The sequence below is a fragment of the Sitophilus oryzae genome, unplaced genomic scaffold, assembly GCF_002938485.1.
Source record: "Sitophilus oryzae breed Bouriz unplaced genomic scaffold, Soryzae_2.0 scaffold_1621_pilon_pilon, whole genome shotgun sequence".
NCBI classification, from domain to species: Eukaryota; Metazoa; Arthropoda; class Insecta; order Coleoptera; family Curculionidae; genus Sitophilus; species Sitophilus oryzae.
The window spans coordinates 1,539,045-1,563,829 of record NW_022146305.1 but is presented as its reverse complement, the minus strand read 5'-3'; the positions used below and the strand labels follow the sequence as shown (position 1 = coordinate 1,563,829).

The following is a 24,785-nucleotide window of genomic DNA, read 5'->3' as shown; positions in this document are numbered from 1 at the left end:
GCAATAGTATATGTAATTATAGCTGATAGTAAAGAGTAGTAAAAGCTTAAAAAGTCAGCGAAAACCGCATCTTGATATCTTCTTTCAAACCGAAGATATTAGCAAAATTATAATAAATACCAAAAAATAAGCCCTTAATTACCTTATTTTGACAACACGGTATCAGTAGCCCTCTTAATTATGCCCAATTTAACAAAAAAATAAGATAGAAACAGTTAGTTTATTTTAAAATCGAAATACCAAATTACTAAAAGAACTCAAAATGTTTACATATAATTACATCTAAATAGTATAGTATAGTACAGCTAAAATAAGCCCCCAATATAAACATGTTAGACCAAATAAGTTAAACAAACTTAACAATTAAAAAAAAATAATAAAACAAAATTTCAAAATTGTGCCTAGACTTTATTTTTTATGCGATAGGTACTATGTAAAAAAGGTGTACAATCCAATAACGTAAAGTAGAGATAAAAAATAAAATTCGGCTATATCAGAAGTTATACCAAAATGTCAAGTATGTCAAAAAATGTCAATTTTATATCTACCAAAATTCGTTTGGATCGGATAAAAAATATTAAATTGGTATCCGCAAAGAACTCTCGATTACATCCGTTATGTTTATAATTTGTTAAAGAATAGATTTTGCTACAATATTTCACGTTACCCTATACAGGGTGTGCATTTTAAATGGTCCCTAGCAACATACTTTCTCACTAATAAATAAATTTTTAAGATTTTTTTTACATTTTCCCCTGTAAATTGAAGAACAAATGAAAATTTGGCAATTCTGTAAACGTAACTTTATTGATGACCGGAAATGCTCAACTTTTCTCTAATTTAACCGACCAGTCACCATTTCCTAAATAGCATATTAAGTGGAATCACTTAAAATGGACACCATACATACCTTTAACTGTTTAGTATTTAAAGTTTATTTATTTTTGAAATAACTAGAAATTTTAAATTTAATTTATATAATTTTAATCTAGAAAAAAAACCTAGAAACTCAATTTTTTTAATAATAAATTCTATTTTTACAAACTAATTGTGGGACACCCTGTATATTACCAAAATGTATAGTTTTCGAAACAATTAAACATTATTTAAAATGAAAATGCTCAGATATTTGTTAGTTGCCATGAGAACGGTTATGACGAAATTAAAAAATCGGATTTTTTTAATAATTTTGTTTATAGTTCCAATTGATTAATTTTTAACTTTTTGAGATTCGTTGCCATGGCAACTAACGAAAATTTAAGGGTTGATATCTTTGGTTGATATGAATAATGTTTAATTGTCAATATTTGAAAACTATACATTTTGTTAATATTCCACGTCACACAAAGTCATTCAAATTTTTAATTTAATCAGATAAAATTATAAAAATAGGGGTTTAGTATTTTAAAAAATGAGTTTTTATTTTTTTTTAGCTTAATTTTTAAACTTCATTTTTATTACCCTGTATTAATTGGGTCATGTTGCATGTATTGACAACCCTGTAGATGGTTTATCGTTTATTATTGTTTTGCTTGTTTTTTCTGTGTTATGTTGATAATATTGTTTTAATGTATATTATTTCAATACATTTTTAATATTTGTCGTTTTATTTGTAGGACAGTTTGAGCATTAGCTCTTGAGGCCAAAAATAATAATTTTCCTCACAAAATAAAATCACTAGTAACAAATCCATTCGTTCCAGCAATATCAGGTCATTATTTTCTTCATGAATAAAGAATACTTACTTATTAAACTATTGTGGAGTAAATTTAGTAAACTGTTTAAATAATAATGTCATACACTAATGTCGATTTTGAAAATAGTTACTAACTGTCACTAGAAAATTGCCATGGCGATACCAGCCATCTTGATTGCCATTTTATTTAAAAATCGCTTTTTATTCAAAATCCGAGATAGATAGATATAGGAAACCCTAATATAATTTGAAAGAGCATTTGAATCTGCTTCGATTTATTTAAAAAATACAGGGTGTTGCATTTGAAATAACAAAATTTTTATGTAAAATAAATCCTTAAAATAGATCACTCATTTTTGGTACCCCTGTATAAATTTAAGGACGCAATAACATTAATAGTTTTATATTTTTTTAATTAATAACATTAATAGTTACTTTGTTTAATTCTGCTATACATATTGCATTTAATTTTCCTGCTACTTTAAGATTTTTACATCCGTTTCACCTAATTTATATAATTTTCTTAGCATATCTAAAATATAAAAATATATGATTTATTATCTAAATAAGATATATTAACAGTTATTTTCCACACCACAAAGCATAATAATATGTAGTATTAAGGCATAAAAAAATATTATAAAATATAATCTTAATATCAATCCAATACGTTCAAAATTCAACCTTCACCATATTGTCAAGATTTTATTTTGGCATTACAGGAAAAAAGAAATTACAGTAAATTAAGAAAATAATCATAAATATACCAATATCATATATATATATATATTAATATACCAAGTACAGGATATTAAATACTGCAATATATTCTACAACATAAACCACCATCTCACTTATAAAGAGTAAGAAAAACCATAAAGATATTTTTTTTAGATTTTTAACACCCTGAAGATCAGACAGACCCTATGTTTATATGAGCTTTTTTTTCTTAAAAATACATTAGCAGTCATACCCTGTATTTTTTTAGACTATATATTGAAAACATCCTGTTTATACATATAGTGCTCGAAGCTTTCATCGAACAAATTTTTTATCAGGAGGCAAGAAATTCTTGTTTACTCTTGTGTTGTTTTGGGGGTTGGAAATTGTTAAAAATCAACAAAAACATAATTAGTAGGGCACATAATCTTGTTAAATGTGTTTTTTATTGATTTCATGGCAAAATTAGTGAAACAAAAAGTAAATATCTTGTAAAAGTTATATATTCTTGTTTTGGGGCTTGGAAATTGATAAAAAAACTACAAATACATAATTTGTACAGCACAGAATCATGTTAAATGAGGTTTTTTATTGATTTCATAGCAAAATTGGTGAACTAAATGCAAAAAGTCTTGGCCATTACATTAGCTAAGAAAATGTCTTGTAGAAGTTATAAATAGGGGTATTACTGCCTTGTTTTATAATTTATAGATGTAATAAGTCTCTATTTAACTAAGTATTACATTATTTCGCAAAATATCGAACAACAAAGTTATATTAATTGAAAATTCTGAAGGCTACCGAACCGCCACCATATTTTTTTTGATTATTTTGGTTTTGTAATGCCAGAAACTGCTTAATTAACTATATTTAATAATAATCTATAATTCTTTAACTATTTTAAAGGTTGAAAATCTTTTTTAAAAGGTAAAAATCTATTTTATGATATTAACAATTACGGACATTGGGGTAATTAAAATGCGATATCTATGTGAATTTTGCTTTATTCGTTGGTTCAATCAGGGCTGTCATGTACCGGGTGCGTCTCAGAAGTGGCTCACTTCTTTATTTTTCTAGGTAATAAAACGAAATTCGTGACGTTAGTATATTATGACGTAAATCGAGATCGATTCACGTATTCAAATACTTTCGATCGCTCGTACAGGGTCAAGCCACTTTTGAGAAACGCCCGGTATAACATTTTCCTGCGGTTACCTTGGGCAGGTCCCCGTTCGGGCCTCTCCTCGCCATCGCTCTCCCCCTCCCGGTCCGCCTCGCGCGGCGGCACCCTGAACTCCGGCCCGCCGCCGTAAATGCCGTGGAAGAAGCGCCACACCGTCTCGGGCACGTCGGCCTTCTCCTCCTCCGACGCGCCGTTGTCAACGGGGCCCGGCGGGTCGGCCACCTTGCGCTGCACGAACGCCAGCCACCGCAGGTACCACCCCGTGGACAGGTAGTGCGTGTGCGGAGGCCGCTTCGCCTGCGCCTCCCTGCTCACCTCCAGGAACTGCTCCATCTCGCGCAGGACGCGGTGCTGGAGCGCCGTGCACGCGGGGCAGGCCGAGTCCTCGGGCGGAGCGCTGCCTCCGAACCGTTCCTGCAGGTACTCGTACATTTCCAGCGGCACCCGCACGGCCAGGCGCTCCAGCAGCGGCTCCTTGTCTGGATCTAGGGCCCCGTGGCGACACAGGAAGTCCGAGTTGTCGATGGGGCCCGGTTCGGCGCAGTGGCGGAAGCGGGCGAGCCACTGGCGCGACAGGCGGGCCTTGGGCGCGCCCTCGTCGGCCAAGCGCGAGGCCTGGCGCCTCACGCCCTCGGCGGCCGCCTGGCTCTTGCGGTAGAAGAGCACGTAGGCCTCGCAGTTCTGGACGCGCTCCGCGCTCACCCTGGTCACGTACTGGTCGTCGAACTCGTACCACTGGCCCCCGTTCAGGGCGAAGCTGGTGTAGTGGCCTCCGCCGGCCGTGCCGTGGTGGCAGATCACCGAGAACAGGTCGTACGTGGACGGTTTGGTGGTGTCCCGGTCGCACGCAGGGCTAGAATTGAAATGTAAGCGGTAGAAATACTATTTTTGATAATACGCTCGCCGGCACGAAAAACGGCTATATATTTTCTGCTGTATTTTGAAGTGAAGTATTTTGATGATCGTTTAAGCAATTTCTAGCTAAATTATTTGACATGTTCGTGTCTCAGAGTGTTTCAAACGCTCTCCAAAATCTCAACTTTTTCTTTTCCCTCGTATAATTGACAGATGGGAACTTTCATTTTTAATTTAGAAAGAGACACTAGAAAGTCACATAATCTAGCTACAAATTGCTTAAAAAATCATCAAAATCGGTCCACTAGAACAAAATATATTAAACTTTAAATAGAGGAAAATTTTAAGTAGTAGGTTTTTGGTGCCGGCGCGCACAGTGGAACGATTATATGAGAGACATTGTGATATTTTAGAAATTTTATATTTATATTTGTATTCATGACAATAACAACAGATTTTTATATTTGAAAACATAATAATTTACATATTTATTTATTTCTGTTTACAAAAGATTTTTTTTAAACTGCCAAACATAGATAATTATAAACTTCAAATCTCAATTCTCCATGTTAATGAATTTTTCATAAAGTTCACTTAAAAGAAATATAAATAAAACCTGTACTTGAATATGCTTTTCACAAATTAAAGTTTTTCTACACATTAGGGTGTGGCATAAAATAAACATGTATATCTTAAACATCTTAATTATACAGATACAGGGTGGTAAATTTTACGTACCATTTTTTTCTCGAAATATATTCTATATAAAACCTGTGCGGACGCCACTAGTTGAAAAAAATAATTTTACATTTGTACAAAAATATTAACGAATCAGGATATTATGTCCTAAAATTTCAATAAGATAAGAATAACTAGAGTGTTTTTCTAAATAGTTATGGCAGTTAAATTAGAAAAAAATAAAATTAATTTCATTGCCAATGTCTCTGACTTTGTGCTACCACTTACTTTGGCACTTTGGGCCGCGGCTGGTCGTCCTGCAAGTAGGGCCACATGTCCAGGTCGCGCAACGGGAAGCTGACGGCGGCCGCGATCTTGCTGCTGTACATCAGCTCGTGCCGGAAGCGCTTCAGGTGGACGCACAGCACCTCGGGCAGCTGCAGCACCTTGCTGTACTTGACGCCGTTGCGCAGCTTGTTGCAGCGCTCGCAACTGTACATGTTGTCGCCCTTGAGCTCGTCCGTGCTGAAGAAGGCGGCGAGGCAGTCGTGCAGCGTGACGGCGGGCCCGTACCACCAGGAGCGCAGCCACGCCAGCAGCCAGGAGAGCCAGCCGTCCTGCGCGGGGGCCGCCACGGCGTCCGTGCACGTCGCGCTGGGCACGGAGGCGCGCCCGTGCAGCAGCACCAGGTGGTCCTTGGAGGGGATGGGGAGGGACAGGTCCTGGAAGGTCTCCACCCGGCTGGAGACGCGGTCGCAGGTCAGGCACTGCACCGAGGACAGCAGTTTGCCGTCGAAGATGTCGGAGATGATGGACCGGTACTTTACCGGCTTGCGGGCGCTGGTACTTTGGGGTTGGGCGTCTGAAACAAGAATACTCTTGTAGGATTCAATATAACGCTTTAAATTTGATCAAAAATTTCTCTGTTGCGTTTTTTTTTTGGATCCAAATGCATTAACTTTACCTATAACGGGCGACGCGACGACTCGAGGTCTTTGTCTTCGGGCGGGGCTCTGGCACTCGCTCAATCTTCTCTTGCCCCCTGAAACCGCCGTCTCTGTCCCCGGTCGAGTCTCCGAGTCGTCGCTGAGTGACGACCTCTCGCTCACTCCCGAATCGCACGTCTCGTACTCGCCCTCGGAAGAGTCGTAGCTGAGCGTGGGCGGCTCCTCTATGGCCAGGCTGAAAGTGTCTCCCTCGCAGGCAGGGCCTCCGCACTCGGCGGCCACCGGTTGCTTCAGTTCTTCGTGCAGCTGATCCATAAAATTCCTCAGGAACTCCTGAGTGTCGTGCTGGTGGTAGCCGCGAAACATGGCGTACACGTTTCGAATGCCGTACAATATTCCCGAAGGATTTACGAAACTCTGACTGGTCTTCTTCAACCACATGTCTCGGAGCAGCGCTTGAAAGGTGCGGCTGAGTCCCGGCTTTTTGCCTTCCGATAACCAATGCACTATCTGGCCACAGTCGAGGAAATATTTCGTTAGAGGCTCTGTATTGCTCAAGGCTTGTAACGCTGCGTTCATGTAACAGGTGTTTCCTGTAAAATACCGCATTAATGTTAGACATAATTTTTTTTATTAACTCACCAATATTCTGAAGTCCGACTAGGCCACCGTTACTTGTTGTAGAATTATAATCAATACTCTCTCCTACATCACTTGAATCGGACGCATCCCCTTCTCCACTCATTCCTACATTCAACCCAACACTATCTTCGAAAATTGTTCCTATAACAACAACTAAATGAACAAAATTACTTTTCAGATAGATTAACTTGGTATTTCTTACCTCTATCTGGACTATTAGCTCTTAAAGGGCTATAACTACCGTGATTTGTGTCCCTATTTGAAGATGTATCTTTTTCATCTTGATTATTTTCATAAACTGTCGTATTCACCATGCCATTAGAGCCTAGAAAAACTTCTCCTTTACATTTATAACACCACACTCGGCGTGTTGACAGGTTCATGTGAATACAGTGTGTTGAATCCATCTAAATTAAAATAAAAAGTCGATAAGCAAAATAAATCTAAGTTCTACAGGTCTTCGTTACCGCATTATGAATGGTACTGTGATCATTGGACTTTTCCGCACATCCTATATGGGAACAGTTTTTTTTCAAGCACAACCACAGGTTTGGACCGTGACAATCACAATCTGAACATTTTAACTCCGACCAACACTAAAACAAGCAGGTTTTGTTAAAATGCCTTAAAAATTTACAGTTGAGCATTACTTCTCTAGCAGTTAGAATGTTGGCAATTTCATTCAAGTCGTTGACAGACTCCTCTAAATGGCTACACTGTTTCATATTGATTTTACTAAAAAATATTATCACCACATTATTTTACCTAATGCAAAACAACTTGTAAAAGTTCAATACTACATAAGAATACTAGAGGACTTTGACGCCCGTTTTACATTGAACAAATTAACCTTTGTTTTTTGTAGTTTTTATAGACTAATAAAAATTTTCCTCAAAACGACACCTTTAAAACATTGTTAAATAAAACACGTAATGTAATAAAATCTTTGCAAACATTAACATCAAACATACCTAAAATACAATTAGTTATTTCACCTGATTACGTTCTACATTGATTGGAATTGATAAATACAAATAAATTTTATCGTCTTATTATTAAAGATAGTCTCTTTTATCTAAATTATTGTAAATTATTTAAAAATCATATTGACGTTTTACATTTTTTTTGCAATCATGTTAACAAAACATATGATAACTGTCAAAGTGTGACAGGTGACAGGAAAAAAGTAGTTAATATATTTGGTACATTTTAACTATTTTATCAAATTTAGGCACCGATTGATTATGAAATTATATATGATATGGAAATGTATTTTTAAAAAGAAGTAGATTTATTAAATTAACCTATTTAATTGCTTACTTCACGTCAGTTTGTGTCAAAAATTTATAAAGGGTATTTGATAAAGGGAAAGTGACAAAAAACAGTATGAATTTAATATTCCTTTTTCTATTCATATTATCTGTAGTTTCTGGAGAGACGAGTTTGGAAGAAGATGTAGGGTCAAGCCGTTATGTAATTGAAGGCAGAGTGTTTCCATTATCAGATTATCAAAGTACAAATGGCAATTGGCAAAGTGTAACCCGAATCCATGTAAATGGTGGTGAGTTTATAGGTATAATCGTCAATGTAACATCTGTGTAGTATCTTTATACTATAATATTTTTTTGTAGGATTTGTTAAAAGCGATGGCAGCTTTGCTGTTCACAATCTTCCTTCTGGATCTTATGTCGTAGAAGTTCTTCATCCAGAGTACACGTTTGAGCCAGTAAGAGTGGAAATCAATTCTAAAGGAAAGTTCAGAGCCAGAAAAGTAAATCACATACAAATTTCACAGGTTGTACAAGTGCCATATCCGTTAAAAATCAAAGCACTAGGCAAAACTAGGTATAGTCTTTTAGAAAAAATGCTTTGCTTGATGGTATTTACAGTTATATTTTCCAGATACTTTCAAGTTAGAGAACAATGGCGTATAACAGACTTCCTATTCAATCCTATGATCATGATGATGGTGTGCCCCTTACTTTTGATTATGGTCTTACCAAAATTGATGAACGATCCCGAAACCAAGAAGGACTTTGAACAAATTCAAAAAATGACCAAGTTTGAGATGCCAGAAATGTCGGATGTAGTCACAAACTTTTTCTCGAGCAATGGAAACCAAGCCGGCATCAAAGATAGTAATGGCAAAGACAAAGAGACCAGTAAGAAGGGACAGAAGCCTCGAAAAAGAGCTCCAGTCAAAGAATAAATATTTTTTTACGTGTGTGTTTTTGCTCTGTAGAATTCCTGTTTGAACCGTAGCTTTAGACTCAATAAATTATGTTTTACTTTTATGTGTTATCTATTTGATTCTTAATAGGTATGCTCTTAGTATATTTTTATATTTAATTTTTTTTAAATAAAAATAAATGTGTTATTATAGGCAACCAGTTAAACAAGCTATTTTCTTTACGTCAATGGCGCCATCTGTGACGTTGTTAAATAAGTTACATTTCCGTTTCCTGCCGTAACAACTCATTCAAAATTAGGCGCCACGAGCGTCGCTTTTCAGTTCTTTGGCGGATGTTTCTGAGGAAGGTGTTATTTTCCACTGTTTCGATGTATTTCTAACCTTTTCCGAATCAGATAAAATTTCGCGATGTTTTTCAAATGATAACGGTGTAGCGGTTCGATAAAGCAATAATTGATATGTGTGAAGTGGCGCGAAAATTATTATTTTAAACGTCCGGCATCGACGAAGGCGAGTTTTCTTCAGGTGAATACCAAACAACAACAATTAAAATTGTCCAGGTAAGCGGTGACCGTTGACGTGTTGGGCGTCAACCATGTACCATCATGGTAGCCGTTTGTTTTGATCCATTTTTATTCAGTAATTTGGGTTTATTTTCTAAATTAAAGCTAACACTAAATGTAGACCCTGTTTCTATACATTTGAAGAAATATAATTATTTTATTTCTATGGATTTTTTCTGTCAATATCTAATTTTATTTAAAGGGACTACCCATAGGGACTACCTGAAGAATACCTGGGTATTTTAGGGCACCTTAGGATAGTCAATAAGTTGCTGCTAAACCCTTTAAATTTACTTATAAAATTATTTATAAATTTGCTAGTAGGGATTTGCCAATGCTATTTTACCTTATCGTCAAATACCTAAATGATGTGGGAGGTAAATACAGCGACCTGTTCATTCCATGATTCATAGTTTAATAATTAATGCTTATTTAACATTGTCTCACCGCATCAGGTGCTTTAAATGATTGTTTATTTGAACACTTGTTTTTATTACCTCTTATCTCTTACGTTTTTTTATACCTTTACCCGAGCCTTTACCCCTTTACTGAGGGCAATACAGTAACTTCTAAACAAGGTATTAATTTGAGGAGTTTTATTGTTTAACTAGAAGCAAATAGAATTATTAAAAAAGGTTTTTGACACTGAATAATAGAGTTGAAGCCTGCTTAAATCACACATATGTTTTAAAAACAACACGAAGTTCTATGTGTTGACACAGGATATTTGAAACGATATACATCTGCATATCTGTGGGAAACAAGGAAACAGCAAGGCAAATAAAAAATCCCATAATCAAAATCAAAATTTATGGCGACTGTTTGTTAACATATCCATTTTTTAAATATATGCATTCTTGTATGATGTTTAGTCATTATGTCACAGTGTTATGTCACAGTTATGTCACATGTGTTATCTGTGATTATGTACGAATTAAAAAATCTTCTGTTCATTAAATGCGATGCATAGCTACGAGGTCCCTATTTTTTATTTCCAAGACTGATTAAATTTTCTAACGATATTTTATGTTTCCTGTAATTCTCCTTTTGCTATCGATATAATATCTATCTGTCAGTAATTTCTTAAATTTCTTTTATCAGACATCAGACGAACTATTTTTAATTGTTTTTAAGGCAAGACAATAATTATTGGAATTTCATTTTCTGTATTTTAAATGATAATTGACTAATATTTTGATATTGTTAAACATGTGAGATTTTATTCAACAAAAATACGAAATATTGTACTTTAAATCGAAAAACTAATTGTTATAAATTACCAAAAGTCACGACATTTATTGTATTCAAAGTAATAATCGGGAAAATAATTACACCAATGTAGAATTATTGTTCCTCTAATTAAAATCAGAAATTTTAAGCTACAAAGATAGACCGATGGGTACAGCCTTTGGCCTTATGACCCTTTGGTTAAAATTTCCAAGTTATCGATTCAAAAATAACAGTTAGTTTATGTCTTATACGGAATTAGACCTTAATTTGAATATAATAGACCTGAAAATAGCGATATTTTCTATTCTTTGAGTGTTGAAAATTTTTGGCCTTTTTTTAGGCTTATTTTTCTCTAGTAGTTTCTCTAATCGGGCTCTCAAAAGGCACGTGCCTTGATTTGGGCTCCAGCCCCCTCTAGGAAATAGGAAACCGCTGTTAATGTCACCCTCGTTTCCTTGTTTACGTGGATAATATAAATTTGAGGGTGCACGTGGCCACGTGGTGTCTGATTTATTTTGAGATTATTACCCCTGTCCCCCCCTCTGGATTTCCAAGAATTAAAAAACAAGACAAGAAAAAATATTGAACTTTTATGAAAGAATTGTTCTCTCACAAATATGTTAAATATGCCAAACATTGTTTTGGAGAAAATTAAGTTAATTGAAGGTATAGTTTATACAGAAACATATTTTCTCTTTGTCGTTTTTTATATAAGTCCAAAATAGCCGTGTGTTTTAAGTTGAAACATTGTCAACATTTTTTTTCGAAAAAAAAAACTCATAGACGTGTTTCTGAGGTCGAAATGTGCGATCCCTGAAAATATTTGCACTGATTTGCACTTATCTAAGACTCACCCTGTAGATGTTCTGATAGTGGTCTGATTTTATTCGGCGGGATTTCTTAGAAAACTTGAGATCCGGCTTTGTGGTTAGAAGTTTCGCTTGTATGGGTTTGAAATAAATACTTACATCTAGAAAATGTTGGCAGAGTGCATATGATTCAGAAAGGTATCATATACATTCCTTTTGGTAATTGTATCTAGAAGCCACAAGGGAAGGTCCACCCTTGAATGTCTTAGGCTTTGAAAACATAAGTATTTTTCCAGTTCAGAATATTTCATAATGAAAGAAATAATAAAATAAATATCTGTTAAAATAATAGACAGTAACAGTTATCTCTTTCTACAGAATATGCTGCCGAAGTGTCCGGAATATGTAGTCGGGACCACCCTGTATAAAACTTTAAAATACATCAAAATTTTAACATAAAAAAAAATAAATAAAAATGCGTATTTTTCACCAGACAATAACCTTTCTCCGTTATAATTTCGTTTCTTTTGGCTAAATATAACCAGACTGGTCCCGAAAATCCGCACGAATGGCTCGTAGGCGTGCATTGTGGCTTATTTTTAAACCAAGAATTTTAAAACAGTCGGCCAGTCGGTCCTCTTTATCCCAGACTACTTTCCCGAGGGAACAAATCGAATAAATCCCGATTTGATCATCGCCGCCCCTCAGACTACGCTTAATTAGCGGAGGGGACCGGGACTGGGGCTCCGCATGGTCGCCCTCTGTGCATAAATCTTAGATGTAAGGGTGTCAAGTTAGCGAAAAGGGCGCCACACCAAACCAGTTAAACCGTTCGACGCCCTAGAGTAATATTATAGACGCGGATTTATTTTGAAACTCATTAAAATTTACATACGAAAAAGTATAGAATCGTTATACAGGGTGGTCCGAACTGTATTCCGGAATCATCGCAGCATATTCTCCAAATCAAAATAAGTCAAAAAGTTCATCTATAAATGTAGGGTGTTGATTTATTGATTTATTGATTTATCGATTTATTGATCTATTGATTTACTGATTTATCGGTATCTGAATATATTGATCTATTGATTTTTGATCTATTGATCTCTTGATTTATCGATTTATTAATCTATTGATCTATTAATTTATCGATTTATTAATCTATTGATCTATTAATTTATCGATTTATCGGTATATGGATATGCTGATTTATTGATTTATTGATGTATTGATCTATTGATTTACAGATTTATCGGTATTTGGATATATTGTTTTATTGATTTTTGATCTATCGATCTCTTGGTTTATTGATTTATTGATCTATTGATTTACTGATTTATCGGTATTTGGATATATTGATTTATTGATCTATTGTTTATTGATCTATTGATTTTTGATCCATTGATCTCTTGGTTTATCGATTTATTGATCTATTGATTTATCGATTTATTGATCTATTGATTTATCGACTTATTGATCTATTGATTTACAGATTTATTGGTATTTGGATATATTGATTTATTGATTTTTGATCTATCGATCTCTTGGTTTATTGATTTATTGGTCTATTGATTTACTGATTTATCGGTATTTGGATATATTGATTTATTGATCTATTGATTTATCGATTTATTGGTATATGGATATATTGATTTATCGATCTATTAATTTTCTCATTTATCGGTATATGGATATATTGATTTTTGATCTATTGATTTCTTGATTTATTGATTTAACCATTTATTGATCTATTGATTTATCGGTATATGGATATATTGATCTATTGATTTACTGATTTATCGGTATATGGATATATGGATTTATTGATCTATTGATTTACTGATTTATCGGTATATGGATATATTGATTTATTGATCTATTGATTTTTGATCTATTGATTTATTGATTTATCGATTTATCGGTATATGGATATATTGATTTATTGATCTATTGATCTATCGATTTATTGGTATATGGATATATTGATTTATCGATCTATTAATTAACTCATTTATCGGTATATGGATATATTGATTTATTGATCTATTGATCTATTTATTTATCGATTTATTGGTATATGGATATATTGATTTATCCATCTATTAATTAACTCATTTATCGGTATATGGATATATTGATTTTTGATCTATTGATCTCTTGATTTATTGGTTTATCGATTTATTGATCTATGGATTTATCGGTATATGGATATATTGATCTATTGATTTACTGATTTATCGGTATATGGATATATGGATTTATTGATCTATTGATTTACTGATTTATCGGTATATGGATATATTGATTTATTGATCTATTGATTTTTGATCTATTGATTTATGGATTTATTGATTTATCGATTTATCGGTATATGGATATATTGATTTATTGATCTATTGATCTATTGATTTATCGATTTATTGGTATATGGATATATTGATTTAACGATCTATTAATTAACTCATTTATCGGTATTTGGATATATTGATTTATTGATCTATTGATTTATCGATTTATTGGTATATGGATATATTGATTTATCGATCTATTAATTTACTCATTTATCGGTATATGGAAATATTGATTTTTGATCTATTGATTTATGGATTTATTGATTTATCGATTTATCGGTATATGGATATATTGATTTATTGATCTATTGATCTATTGATTTATCGATTTATTGGTATATGGATATATTGATTTAACGATCTATTAATTAACTCATTTATCGGTATTTGGATATATTGATTTATTGATCTATTGATTTATCGATTTATTGGTATATGGATATATTGATTTAACGATCTATTAATTAACTCATTTATCGGTATTTGGATATATTGATTTATTGATCTATTGATTTATCGATTTATTGGTATATGGATATATTGATTTAACGATCTATTAATTAACTCATTTATCGGTATTTGGATATATTGATTAATTGATCTATTGATTTATCGATTTATTGGTATATGGATATATTGATTTATCGATCTATTAATTTACTCATTTATCGGTATATGGAAATATTGATTTTTGATCTATTGATGTCTTGATTTATTGATTTATCGATTTATTGATCTATTGATTTACCGATTTATCGGTATATGGATATATTGATCTATTTATTTACTGATTTATCGGTATATGGATATATGTATTTATTGATCTATTGATTTACTGATTTATCGATATATGGATATATTGATTTATTGATCTATTGATCTATTGATCTATTGATTTATCGATTTATTGGTATATGGATATATTGATTTAACGATCTATTAATTAACTCATTTATCGGTATTTGGATATATTGATTTATTGATCTATTGATTTATCGATTTATTGGTATATGGATATATCGATTTATTGATCTATTGATTTACCGATTTATCGGTATATGGATATATTGATCTATTGATTTACTGATTTATCGGTATATGGATATATGTATTTATTGATCTATTGATTTACTGATTTATCGGTATATGGATATATTGATTTATTGATCTATTGATTTTTGATCTATTGATTTATGGATTTATTGATTTATCGATTTATCGGTATATGGATATATTGATTTATTGATCTATTAGTTTATTGATTTTTGATCTCTTGATTTGTTGATTTATCGATTTAAATTAAATCTGTTTTCCCTTAATTTTTCTTCAAGTCAACTAAAATAAGAACTGGAAATTAATTTTAATTTCGGTCATTTTAGCAGGACGATGAATGAATATGACGTCTCCTAGGGTTTTCAAATTATAATTTAAGCGCTCGGGCTGAATTTCTCATTTAAAATAATAATTTATTTATTTATTTCGGAGATACAGGGTGTAGAAGTTTCATTTTTATTTCTACTTTTTCCAAATAATCTCTGAAGTAACGTCGATATTTGGATGAAAATTGGTGTCTGGGAGTTTTTTCACATGAGAAATTTGATTTTGATGTCAGTATGACTCCTGCTTGTAGGGGGAGCCACCTACATATATTTTAACTGTTTTGAAGAGTAATAACTTTTCGTCCGTATAAAAGTATAAAACTACCGAGTGAAAAAATATACAATTCCGTGATTTTTTACGCCAAAAATGTCTCCTGGTAGAAATCGCAAAGAGCAACCGTTCTCAAGATATTGTATATCGAATGAAAACAGTCAGTACATGTCAGTATTGACAAAAAAATAAACACGTTGAGTAGATACAATACATTTTTTTGTTTTTTTTTATTTTTATCTACAGAATATGGTGCCGATGTTTCCGGAATACACTTAGGACCACCCTGTAATTCACCCTATGAGATATGATCAGACGATTAGAAATATGATTATATTCAGCCTGTATTGCAGAGCTCCAATATTCGGCGTCAGATATCAATACCTCGACTAATAGGAGCACTGTTAGTGTTTCTTCCGTTTATTTACTGTTCCGCTGAAACGGGACCGACAGCTTAATTAGATTTATCCTCCCGACAAATATTTAGAGCGGACCAAAAATAGACGGTATCAGCCGCCAGGTGAATTCCGCTCCGAACAACATAGAGAGCAAGAGGGGGGCCGTTCGAGCCCCCGAAACAGGAAGCGGCCGTTTAGACGACGCGGCGCGCGGAAACGTATAAATCCGTCGGGTTTTATTGGGAGGCGTCGCGCCCCATCGAACCGGCTGATTGCGTCCATTCAAATGGTGGAGAGGAGCTCCGGGGGCAAGACACCCGCCCCCTAGACCCGCGCGGCAGCTGCTTGTCCCGCTTTTGTGCAATGATAATGGGTATTGGACCCTCATATGCACAGAGAAAGAACAGGGAACGTGCATGCTGAATTTCGTGTTCTACCATACCATAATATGGTCAAAATTTAATTCAGTCTAAGATTTGATCGCTTTTATTTTTTTGTCGTAGTTTTCGGGTTGTAAAAAAATATACAGGGTATCAAAAAAATAGTGTATCTAACTTTGGTGGGTGATAAAAAAAAATTGCTGCCGGGAGGCACGTATAGCCGCCGATAATATGTTAATAAAAAGTTGGTAGGCAGTTCTTTTAGTTTCAAAGTAAAGGAATTTTTTCAATTTTTTTTATCTCAAAAACTGCGACTTTGCCTGATTTTGATGTTATTACAAATTTTGTTGCAATAAATCTTAAATTGAAAACCGCGTTTCGCTAGCTACTGTAATTTTGGAGTTACGATTTTTTTAAATTTTTAACCCCCTCCCATACCCCCTTACCAACACTCACTCCCACCAAAAACTAATGGCCAGATTCTCGGGTGCTACAGTATTTTTGTGCCAAATTTGGTTGAAATCGGTTTAGCGGTTTTTGTTATCGTGTTACAGACAGACGGACAGAGAGACACCATGAAAATATTTTCTATTTAGGTCATTTATGACCCAAATAATTCATTTTGAGTGAAATTAAAAAAACTTTTTTTTTGCCGATAATAAAACAAAAAGTTCCTATAAACATGTAAGTTCCTCGGGAAGCATTTTAGGGCACACGTTTATAAGAACTTTTTATCTTATTTTTATCTGTACAGAAATATGACTATTTATTATTTTATTTTTTTGACACCCTGTATTTTTCTCCGTCATAGTTAATCGCAAACCATAATTACATGGTTTTGCGCCAATGAAGCTTAGATTTTTAAACCGCAGAAGGAAATTTCGCTGTATTTTTTGTATATTTAGTTTTAAGCATGTGTGGTTTTATACAGGGTGCTACAAATTCGAGGTACGAGCGTTGATATCTCGGAAACCGTAATAGATACGAAGATGGTTAAATAGGAGCAAAGTTGCGCCTTGGACTGTTCACCAAGATGCCATCAAAAAAGTTTTAAAAATTTCAAGGATTGCTGAGTTTTTTGGAAAAAACGGATTTTTTTGAAAACTAATTTTATTTTTTCCTGTCTTTACTTTTTAGAAGATCAAAAAACTAATTTCAGATTCTCATAGCCACTTTATTAGGGCTATGTGATAGTATTTTTAGATTTTAAAATTAGCTGATAATTTGTGAGATACAGGGGCCAACTTGATTTTTTTAAATACGGACCTGCATTTTTTATTTCAGAATTTGATAGAACTCAGTCTCCTGAGTACAATGATATGCCACACTTTATACTTTTTTTTTGTTTTGGGTACCTTAACAGCAACAAAACTATTTAATTAATATTTAAAAAAATTTCAAGTCCGACTCTGATTATATTCATCGCAACAATATTGATCAGTGTTAATTAACATTGAATAAGGAAAATTGAGCCAATTGAAAGATTCAAATAAATAATATCCAGATCAGCAATTTAAAGATATTATTTTTAAGTTTTCTTATTCCGAATTTGAAATTCTCAGTGTACCATCTAATAATTTGCATAATAAAATCGTAGTTATTATGAATAAATTAACTTCTACAAACTAGTTTCTAATGCTTTACATAGTCTACATGTTCGAAAGGGTTACCGCCCTCCCTAATGCACAAATTTATTTTTCGTTCAATTTTATTTATAGCTTTTGAATAGATCTTCTTTATACTTTCGAATGCATTTTGTACTCTTTATTGTAACTGCCTAGATGTGTTGATTTCACTTTTTTGTAAAATTTGGACCTGGTACCTCGCTGGCCATTATACTGCTCTACCATTTCCAATCCATCTTCCGGGGAAATAATTTGATTGTTTGTATTACATTTTATTTATATTATTTTTTATTATTTTATTGCATTTGATTTTCCGTATTCAACCCACGTCACTGTTAAGTTTTAAAGCTTATCAATATTGTAACGATGAATATATTAAATATTAAAAAATCAACAGAGCCGGACTTGAAATTAGTTTAAATAAATTGTATCCAAATTTCCTAAACAAAAAAAATATCAAGTGTGGCATATCATTGTACTCAGGAGAGCGAATTATTTCAAAATCTGAAATAAAAAATGCAGGTCCGTATTTAAAAAAAATAAGTTGGCCTCTGTATCTCACAAATTATCGGCTGATTTGAAAATCTAAAAATACTATCATATAGCCCTAATAAAGTGAGTATGAGAATGTGCATTTAGTTTTTTGATTTTCTAAAAAGTATCGACAGGAAAAAATAAAATTGATTTTCAAAAATATCCGTTTTTTCCAAAAAACTCGGCAATCCTTGAAATTTAAAATTTTTTTTTGATGGTATCTTTGTGAACATCCCAAAGCGCAACTTTACCCCAATTTAACCATGTTTGTATCTATTACGGTTACCGAGTTACCAATGCTCGTACCTCGAATTTGTAGCACCCTGTATAGGAGAGCTTAAGAGATAAATGTCAATATCGAGTATCGACATCGATAAAAAAAACATGAAATCGATAATAGTCGTTTTACACTCGTAAATTATCGATAATGATTTGATATATCCATCTCTACTAGCTTCCTTAAATCTTTTACAGTTCTTGTTAATAAATAAGTAATTAATTCAGTCTATGCGATTTGACTAAAAATTATATATCGAAAATCTATAATACTTTTAATTATTGTTTTTTTTATAAACATTCATAAAGCCGTTTGTTCTTGTTGACCTGCGTTCCCGTATCGATTATTCAAAGCACAACCTGAACCTATATATCTGGCGGCATTTTCTAAACAATTATCGACCAACCGCAGTCTCGCCGAAGCCTATACACACACTCAAAGTCAATTTCAACTCAGAATAATGATGTCGGTTAAGACCAGACGTCTTAAAGCAAACACATCCAGAAATTCCAGAAAGCTGCACGTTCTGGACGCGTTCCCCCAACTGAAAACAGGCAATTAACTCCTCGTTACCGTTCACCTTTATTTGCTCTGTTTCGTTTTTTATTTATATAACTTCTGGTCTGGTTTCTCTTCACTTGCAGAAGCGTAGTAAAGCTTCGGAGGCACAATGAGGTGCCTGTGGCCTGGATTGTTGACGTTGGCAAGCGTAGTTTGGGCTCAGGACGTTCCATACAACAGATTTAGTCCTACAGGGAGTCCCGATGACCATTACAGGCCTCCGCCCCCTGCAGCGGGGCCTACTAGGTCACCGGACATCAGCGATCCTTACGGAAGAGATCATTATAGAGACAGGGACAGAGATCAAGTAAGAAGATGAAATATGAAATAATATATTGTTTCTTATATTAGTGATGTTTTTTTTTTTGTTTTTTAGTTTAGTGAAGATCCTTATAATGCCAATCCAGATTATAATCTAGGAAGAGGACGGGAAGACTGGAACACGCACTCCACTATTATCAAAGAAGCGTAAGTATAGTACTAAGTAGTACACTAGTGCGAGGTACTCCGATATCGTCGCTGTTGATAAACATACGAAAAGATTTTTTATATGTATACAGGGTGTCGCAAAAAAAATATTAATAAGGTTTTAAGTTGATTCAAACTTTATCGTTACTTTTTTTGGTACATCTTGTATACAACAAAATATTTTAATGATATATTTGCATATGCCCCTGTATATACACATCATTTTTGGTCATTTTGCAATTTCTCTTGTTTTCCTGTTGTACAGTACTTATTTTGTGGTGGCCTCGAAAACGGTACGACCCGGCCAGCTGTACAGGGTGTTCGTGACGATACTTCAAGAGAAACAGCCCCTAACAGTGCGAGCTTCCATATCGAGAAACGGCGTAGAAATGTCAGCTGACTCCAAACCGGTGAAAGAGGGCGTTTCCGAAACCCTGCTGATGAGGGTACCACCAACGGGCGCGGCCGGACAGTACAAGCTACGCGTTGAAGGCCTGTACCAGAACATTCTAGGTAGGGATGTGATGTTTTAAGTACTCTTTTCTTTCTTATTTGAAGTATCGATATTTTAAATATCGATATTGCCGAACATTACTAGTAGATTATTAATTTTCAATTAGGTGGTGCTGCGTTCTCTAATGAGACCGAACTGACTTTTTCGCAACGATCTATGACGATTTTTGTGCAATTGGACAAACCAGTTTATAAACAGGGTGAGGTAGTTCATTTCCGTACCATCCCTATCAACACAGAACTCAAGGCTTTTGATGACGCTGTGGATGTGTTCATGCTGGACCCTAACGGACATATCCTCAAACGATGGCTCTCAAGACAGTCCAACCTTGGTACAGTGAGTCTGGACTATCAGTTATCCGATCAGCCAGTTTACGGAGAGTGGAAGGTACTAACCGGCAATCTTAAAATATTTTTTCTTTCTTATTTGTCTATTTTTTTTAGGTACGGGTAGTTGCTCAAGGCCAAATCGAAGAAGCGACGTTCCTCGTGGAGGAGTACTATCAAACCAGGTTCGAGGTGAACGTGACAATGCCCTCTTTCTTCCTGGACACCGAGCCATACATTACCGGCATCATTATGGCCAATTACACGAGCGGCGCACCTGTGAGAGGAAACCTAACGATCAGAGCCTCTATTTGGCCCCGTCTGAGCGCTCAGATGCGGTACGACGAGGAGTTGCGGAGGCAGTACGGTCCGGAGTATAGGACGGAGTACGGGAATCAGTACGAAGGACGGTGGGAGGGTTACGAGAGACCTTGGAGGTCGAGGCAACCCTCGGAGCGCTTGGGAAGGCCGTTGTACGAGAAGTACTTCAATTTTAATGAGCAGTTTCCTTTCTGGATGCTCCAACAGCAGTACTGGGATCCTGTGCCTACTTTAAAATTCGTAAGTTTATAAATATAACACACAGTCAAATAGTTTTCTTAAATTTTTTACACAGTTTTATCTCTGTTTAAAACAAAAATGTTTTTTTAGTGTATATTTACGAAAGTGATTTATTTTACGTAATATACGTTCTTTTTGTGTCTTGGAAAGAATCTTATAGCGATCTATTAGTTTGTTAGGATTAATTAAGAGTTTCTGGGTTGGTCAGTTTTGTTTTATTGTGGTGTTAATTGCCCGGCTGACAGCGGAATGTTTTATTTTTATTTCTTGATGGATGGGAAAGAACTTTTCTTTAACTTGCTAATGTTTAAATGTTTTTATAGATGTGTTTATTGAAATTGTCTATTAGAACAGTAAAAAACATGTGGCGGGGAGATTTCTCGCGTAAAAATAAAATTTATTTTATTTACTTTTAGTTTGAAACACCCTGTATTTCTTTGATTATATTTTTTCAAAACACTGATCGAATTAACAGATTAAAAGTACTTTTTCCCAATACGTTAGGATACTTTTCATAAATCAAATTATTCAATAAAGTGATTTATGAAATAATAGAGATTCAATATGTATATTTAGAGATTCAGTTTCATTTTTATTCAATTTTAAATAGTGTATGGAAGATAGTAGACTTAAAAACTGTCGAGAACGCTATAATATATATTGTTTTTTATGTAGTTCTACGGCACGTACGACTTCCGATTCCCCGTGGCCGAACTCTTGAGCCAAGACTGAACTTCGAGCAGGTGGACGTGGTGATCACGGCCACCGTGGGCGACAGGTTCCTGGACGAGGTGGTCGAGGGCTACTCCACCGCGCGCATCACCAACTCCTCCGTCAAGCTGCGCTTCATGGGCGACTCGCCCCAGGTCTTCAAGCCGGGCATGCCGCTCACCGCCTACCTCGTAGCCTCGTTCTACGACGGCTCGCCCTCGCCGAGCAGAGTCTGCGCAGCAGCTACATGGAGGTGACGGCAACGGTGGAGATGGAGGGGGGGAGGCAGACGGGAGGTACCGCCGAAGAGGTTGTGGATGTTGGACGGACAGCCGGGAGTGTGGGCGTATAAGTCGATTTGAAGAGGGAATTAGGTAATTAAGAAGTTTTTATGTATGTATCTTTTAATAAAACATACATACTATATGATATATTTTTAACAGCATTTCTTTTTAAACTGGGTTGCAGCCAAACAGCAATGATCAGTACCACTAGCAAATAAAATGATAGTTTTTATAAAACCGGTTCTAATTATTTGGCGTGTTACGCATGCGTAGTGAGTCTGTTGTCTTTGAGAAAGGTGGACAAAAGAAATTTATCTCGAATATAAGAGTACCTTAAAATCCCTTAGCTTATGCCATCGATATACGTTGACATGTAGACATGTATTCGATGACATCAAAACTGTAAAGGATACATACATATATTTATATGCTTATTTCGTTTTTCCGCAGACATTTTTGGACCGCACGCCTTCGAAGAAACCAGCCGTATGTCCTCACTTCGTCTACGCGCCACGTTCCGGGACGACTACACCAATCAGCACGCCATCGCCGACCTGCACCTCTTGGCTCATTACAGCCCCACCGACAGGCAGCTGAAGGTCACCACTAGTACCTCCAGCCCTCGCGTGGGGGAGTTCGCCATCTTCCACGTCCGCTCCAACTACTACGTCGACAACTTCAAGTACGTGATCGTGGCCAAGGAGGGCATCGTGCTGGTCAGCGGCGACCAGGACATGGGCGATTTCGTCAACACCATGACGATGGCGCTCAGTGCGGAAATGGCGCCGGTGGCTACGATAGTGGTGTGGCACGTCGGACGATACGGTGATCTTACCGTCGACAGTTTGACGTTTCCCGTGAATGGCATCAGTCGAAATAAATTTAAGGTAGGTTGGAAAATTTAAGGAATTGTTCCTCTGGAGGAACTAGAACTAATAAGGAACTAGAATTCCCACCTCTATCTTCATCATCAACATTACTTGTCCGGTTTTTCTAGTTATTTACTTAATCTAGTCTTAAATCTTACACTGAGTACTAAATTTCCAGGTATTCATCAACAACAGCAAAAGCGCGCACGGGCCACAAAGTGGAGGTGGCCATCTACGGCGAGCCCGGCGCGTACGTAGGCCTATCTGGCATCGACCGCGCCTTCTACACGATGCAGGCGGGCAACGAACTGACCTACGCCAAAGTCATCACGAAAATGGCGACGTTCGACGAGCACGGCAACGGTACCCTCAAGCACGCGTGGACCTCGCACCAGGGCCACCCCGACGAGCTGCTGTACTTCCCCGCCAGCACCTTTTCGGCATCGACGCCAACAGAACGTTCGAGTTCGCCGGCTTGGTGGTATTCAGCGACTTCGAGGTGGCCAGAAGACCCAGCGCTTGCGATCCGACGCAGGGCTTCGGGGAGTGTCTGAATGGGAGGTGTTACAGACTCAGACAGAGGTGCGACGGAGTGCTGAATTGTGAGGATGGTACTGATGAAGCGGGATGTAAGTTTTATTAGTAAAATGTTTTCTTTTAAACAGGGTTGGGTAGGTAGAAAAAGTTATATTCCTAAATTCGCCTACTTTAAATAAGTAGGCTTTGAACAGGGCCGGCTGCCGGCTGTAAAGCTAAAAGATTCTAGCTGTGAGCATCAATTAAAACGAAAATAATATTTGCAATGAGACCTAGTGATTTTCCCACTGCGGAGACCTAAATAAGCACCGTAATTTTTGCACTGCGGAGACCTAGTGATTTTGCCACTACAGGGACCTGGTGATTTTGCCACTGCGTGGACCTGGTGATTTTGCCACTCCAGCGACATGGTAATTTTACCACTGCAGAGACCTGGTGATTTTGCCACTACAGGGCGCTGGTGATTTTGCCACTTCGTGGACCTGGTGATTTTGCCACTGCGGGGACATGGTAATTTTGCCACTGCAGGGACCTGGTGATTTTGCCTTTGCAGGGACCCGGTGATTTGCCACTGCGGGTACCTGGTGATTTTGCCACTGAGGGGACCTGGTGATTTTCCCACTGCATGAACCTGGTGATTTTGCCATTGCAGGGACCTGGTGATTTTCCCACTGCATGGACATGGTGATTTTGCTACTGCAGGGACCTAGTGATTTTGCCACTGTAGGGACCTGGTGATTTTGCCACTGCAGGGCCTAGTGATTTTGCCACAGCAGGGACCTGGTGATATGGTCACTTCGACGACCTGGAGATTTTCCCACTGCATGGACCTGGTGATTTTGCCACTGCAGGGACCTAGTGATTTTGCCACTGTAGGGACTTGGTGATTTTGCCACTGCAGGGACCTGGTTATTTTGCCACTGCAGGTACCTGGTGATTTTGCCACTCTCCGAAGTGCGAAAATCACTAGGTCTCTGCAGTGGAAAAATTACTAGGTCTCATTGCAAATATTATTTTCGTTTTAATTGATGCTCACAGCTAGAATTTTTTTTGCTTTACAGCCGGCGCCGTTCAAAGCCTATTTAAAGTAGGCGAATTTTTATAAACTCTATCTCGAAGAGGAATCAATTTTAAATTCTTTTCAATAAATTAAAAATATTCGGGTCGTCCCATATAAAAAATCAAATTTTCTGTTGATAATTCTTAAATTATTAATTTTGTATCT

General features: G+C 35.9%; 3 protein-coding genes across 4 annotated transcripts in view; 2 read left to right on the top strand and 1 right to left on the bottom strand.

The window, feature by feature from the left end:
- Positions 1–3,509: 3,509 nt before the first annotated feature.
- Positions 3,510–7,861, bottom strand: LOC115880308 (ubiquitin carboxyl-terminal hydrolase 20). 2 transcript variants are annotated; one of them, XM_030897492.1, is made up of 8 exons: positions 7,693–7,861; positions 7,372–7,456; positions 7,189–7,317; positions 6,924–7,128; positions 6,722–6,874; positions 6,097–6,672; positions 5,421–5,994; positions 3,510–4,452 (listed from the first exon to the last, which is right to left on the bottom strand). In XM_030897492.1, exons 2-8 carry the CDS (start codon positions 7,444–7,446, stop codon positions 3,525–3,527), a joined length of 2,640 nt encoding a protein of 879 aa, XP_030753352.1. In that variant the 5' UTR covers positions 7,447–7,456; positions 7,693–7,861; the 3' UTR covers positions 3,510–3,524. The 2 variants fall into 2 exon arrangements, with proteins under 2 accessions (XP_030753352.1, XP_030753353.1); XM_030897493.1 differs by having other exon boundaries at positions 6,722–6,862.
- A 167-nt stretch (positions 7,862–8,028) lies between these two features.
- On the top strand, positions 8,029–9,015 carry LOC115880364 (ER membrane protein complex subunit 7). Its single transcript, XM_030897574.1, has 3 exons — positions 8,029–8,294; positions 8,353–8,566; positions 8,624–9,015. Exons 1-3 carry the CDS (start codon positions 8,108–8,110, stop codon positions 8,928–8,930), a joined length of 708 nt encoding a protein of 235 aa, XP_030753434.1. The 5' UTR covers positions 8,029–8,107; the 3' UTR covers positions 8,931–9,015.
- A 227-nt stretch (positions 9,016–9,242) lies between these two features.
- LOC115880295 (CD109 antigen-like) overlaps positions 9,243–24,785 on the top strand; it is a 43,567-nt gene continuing 28,024 nt past the window's right edge. Inside the window, 1 exon segment of the mRNA XM_030897479.1 lies at positions 9,243–9,472. The gene's annotated coding sequence lies outside the window, so the exon portion shown is untranslated.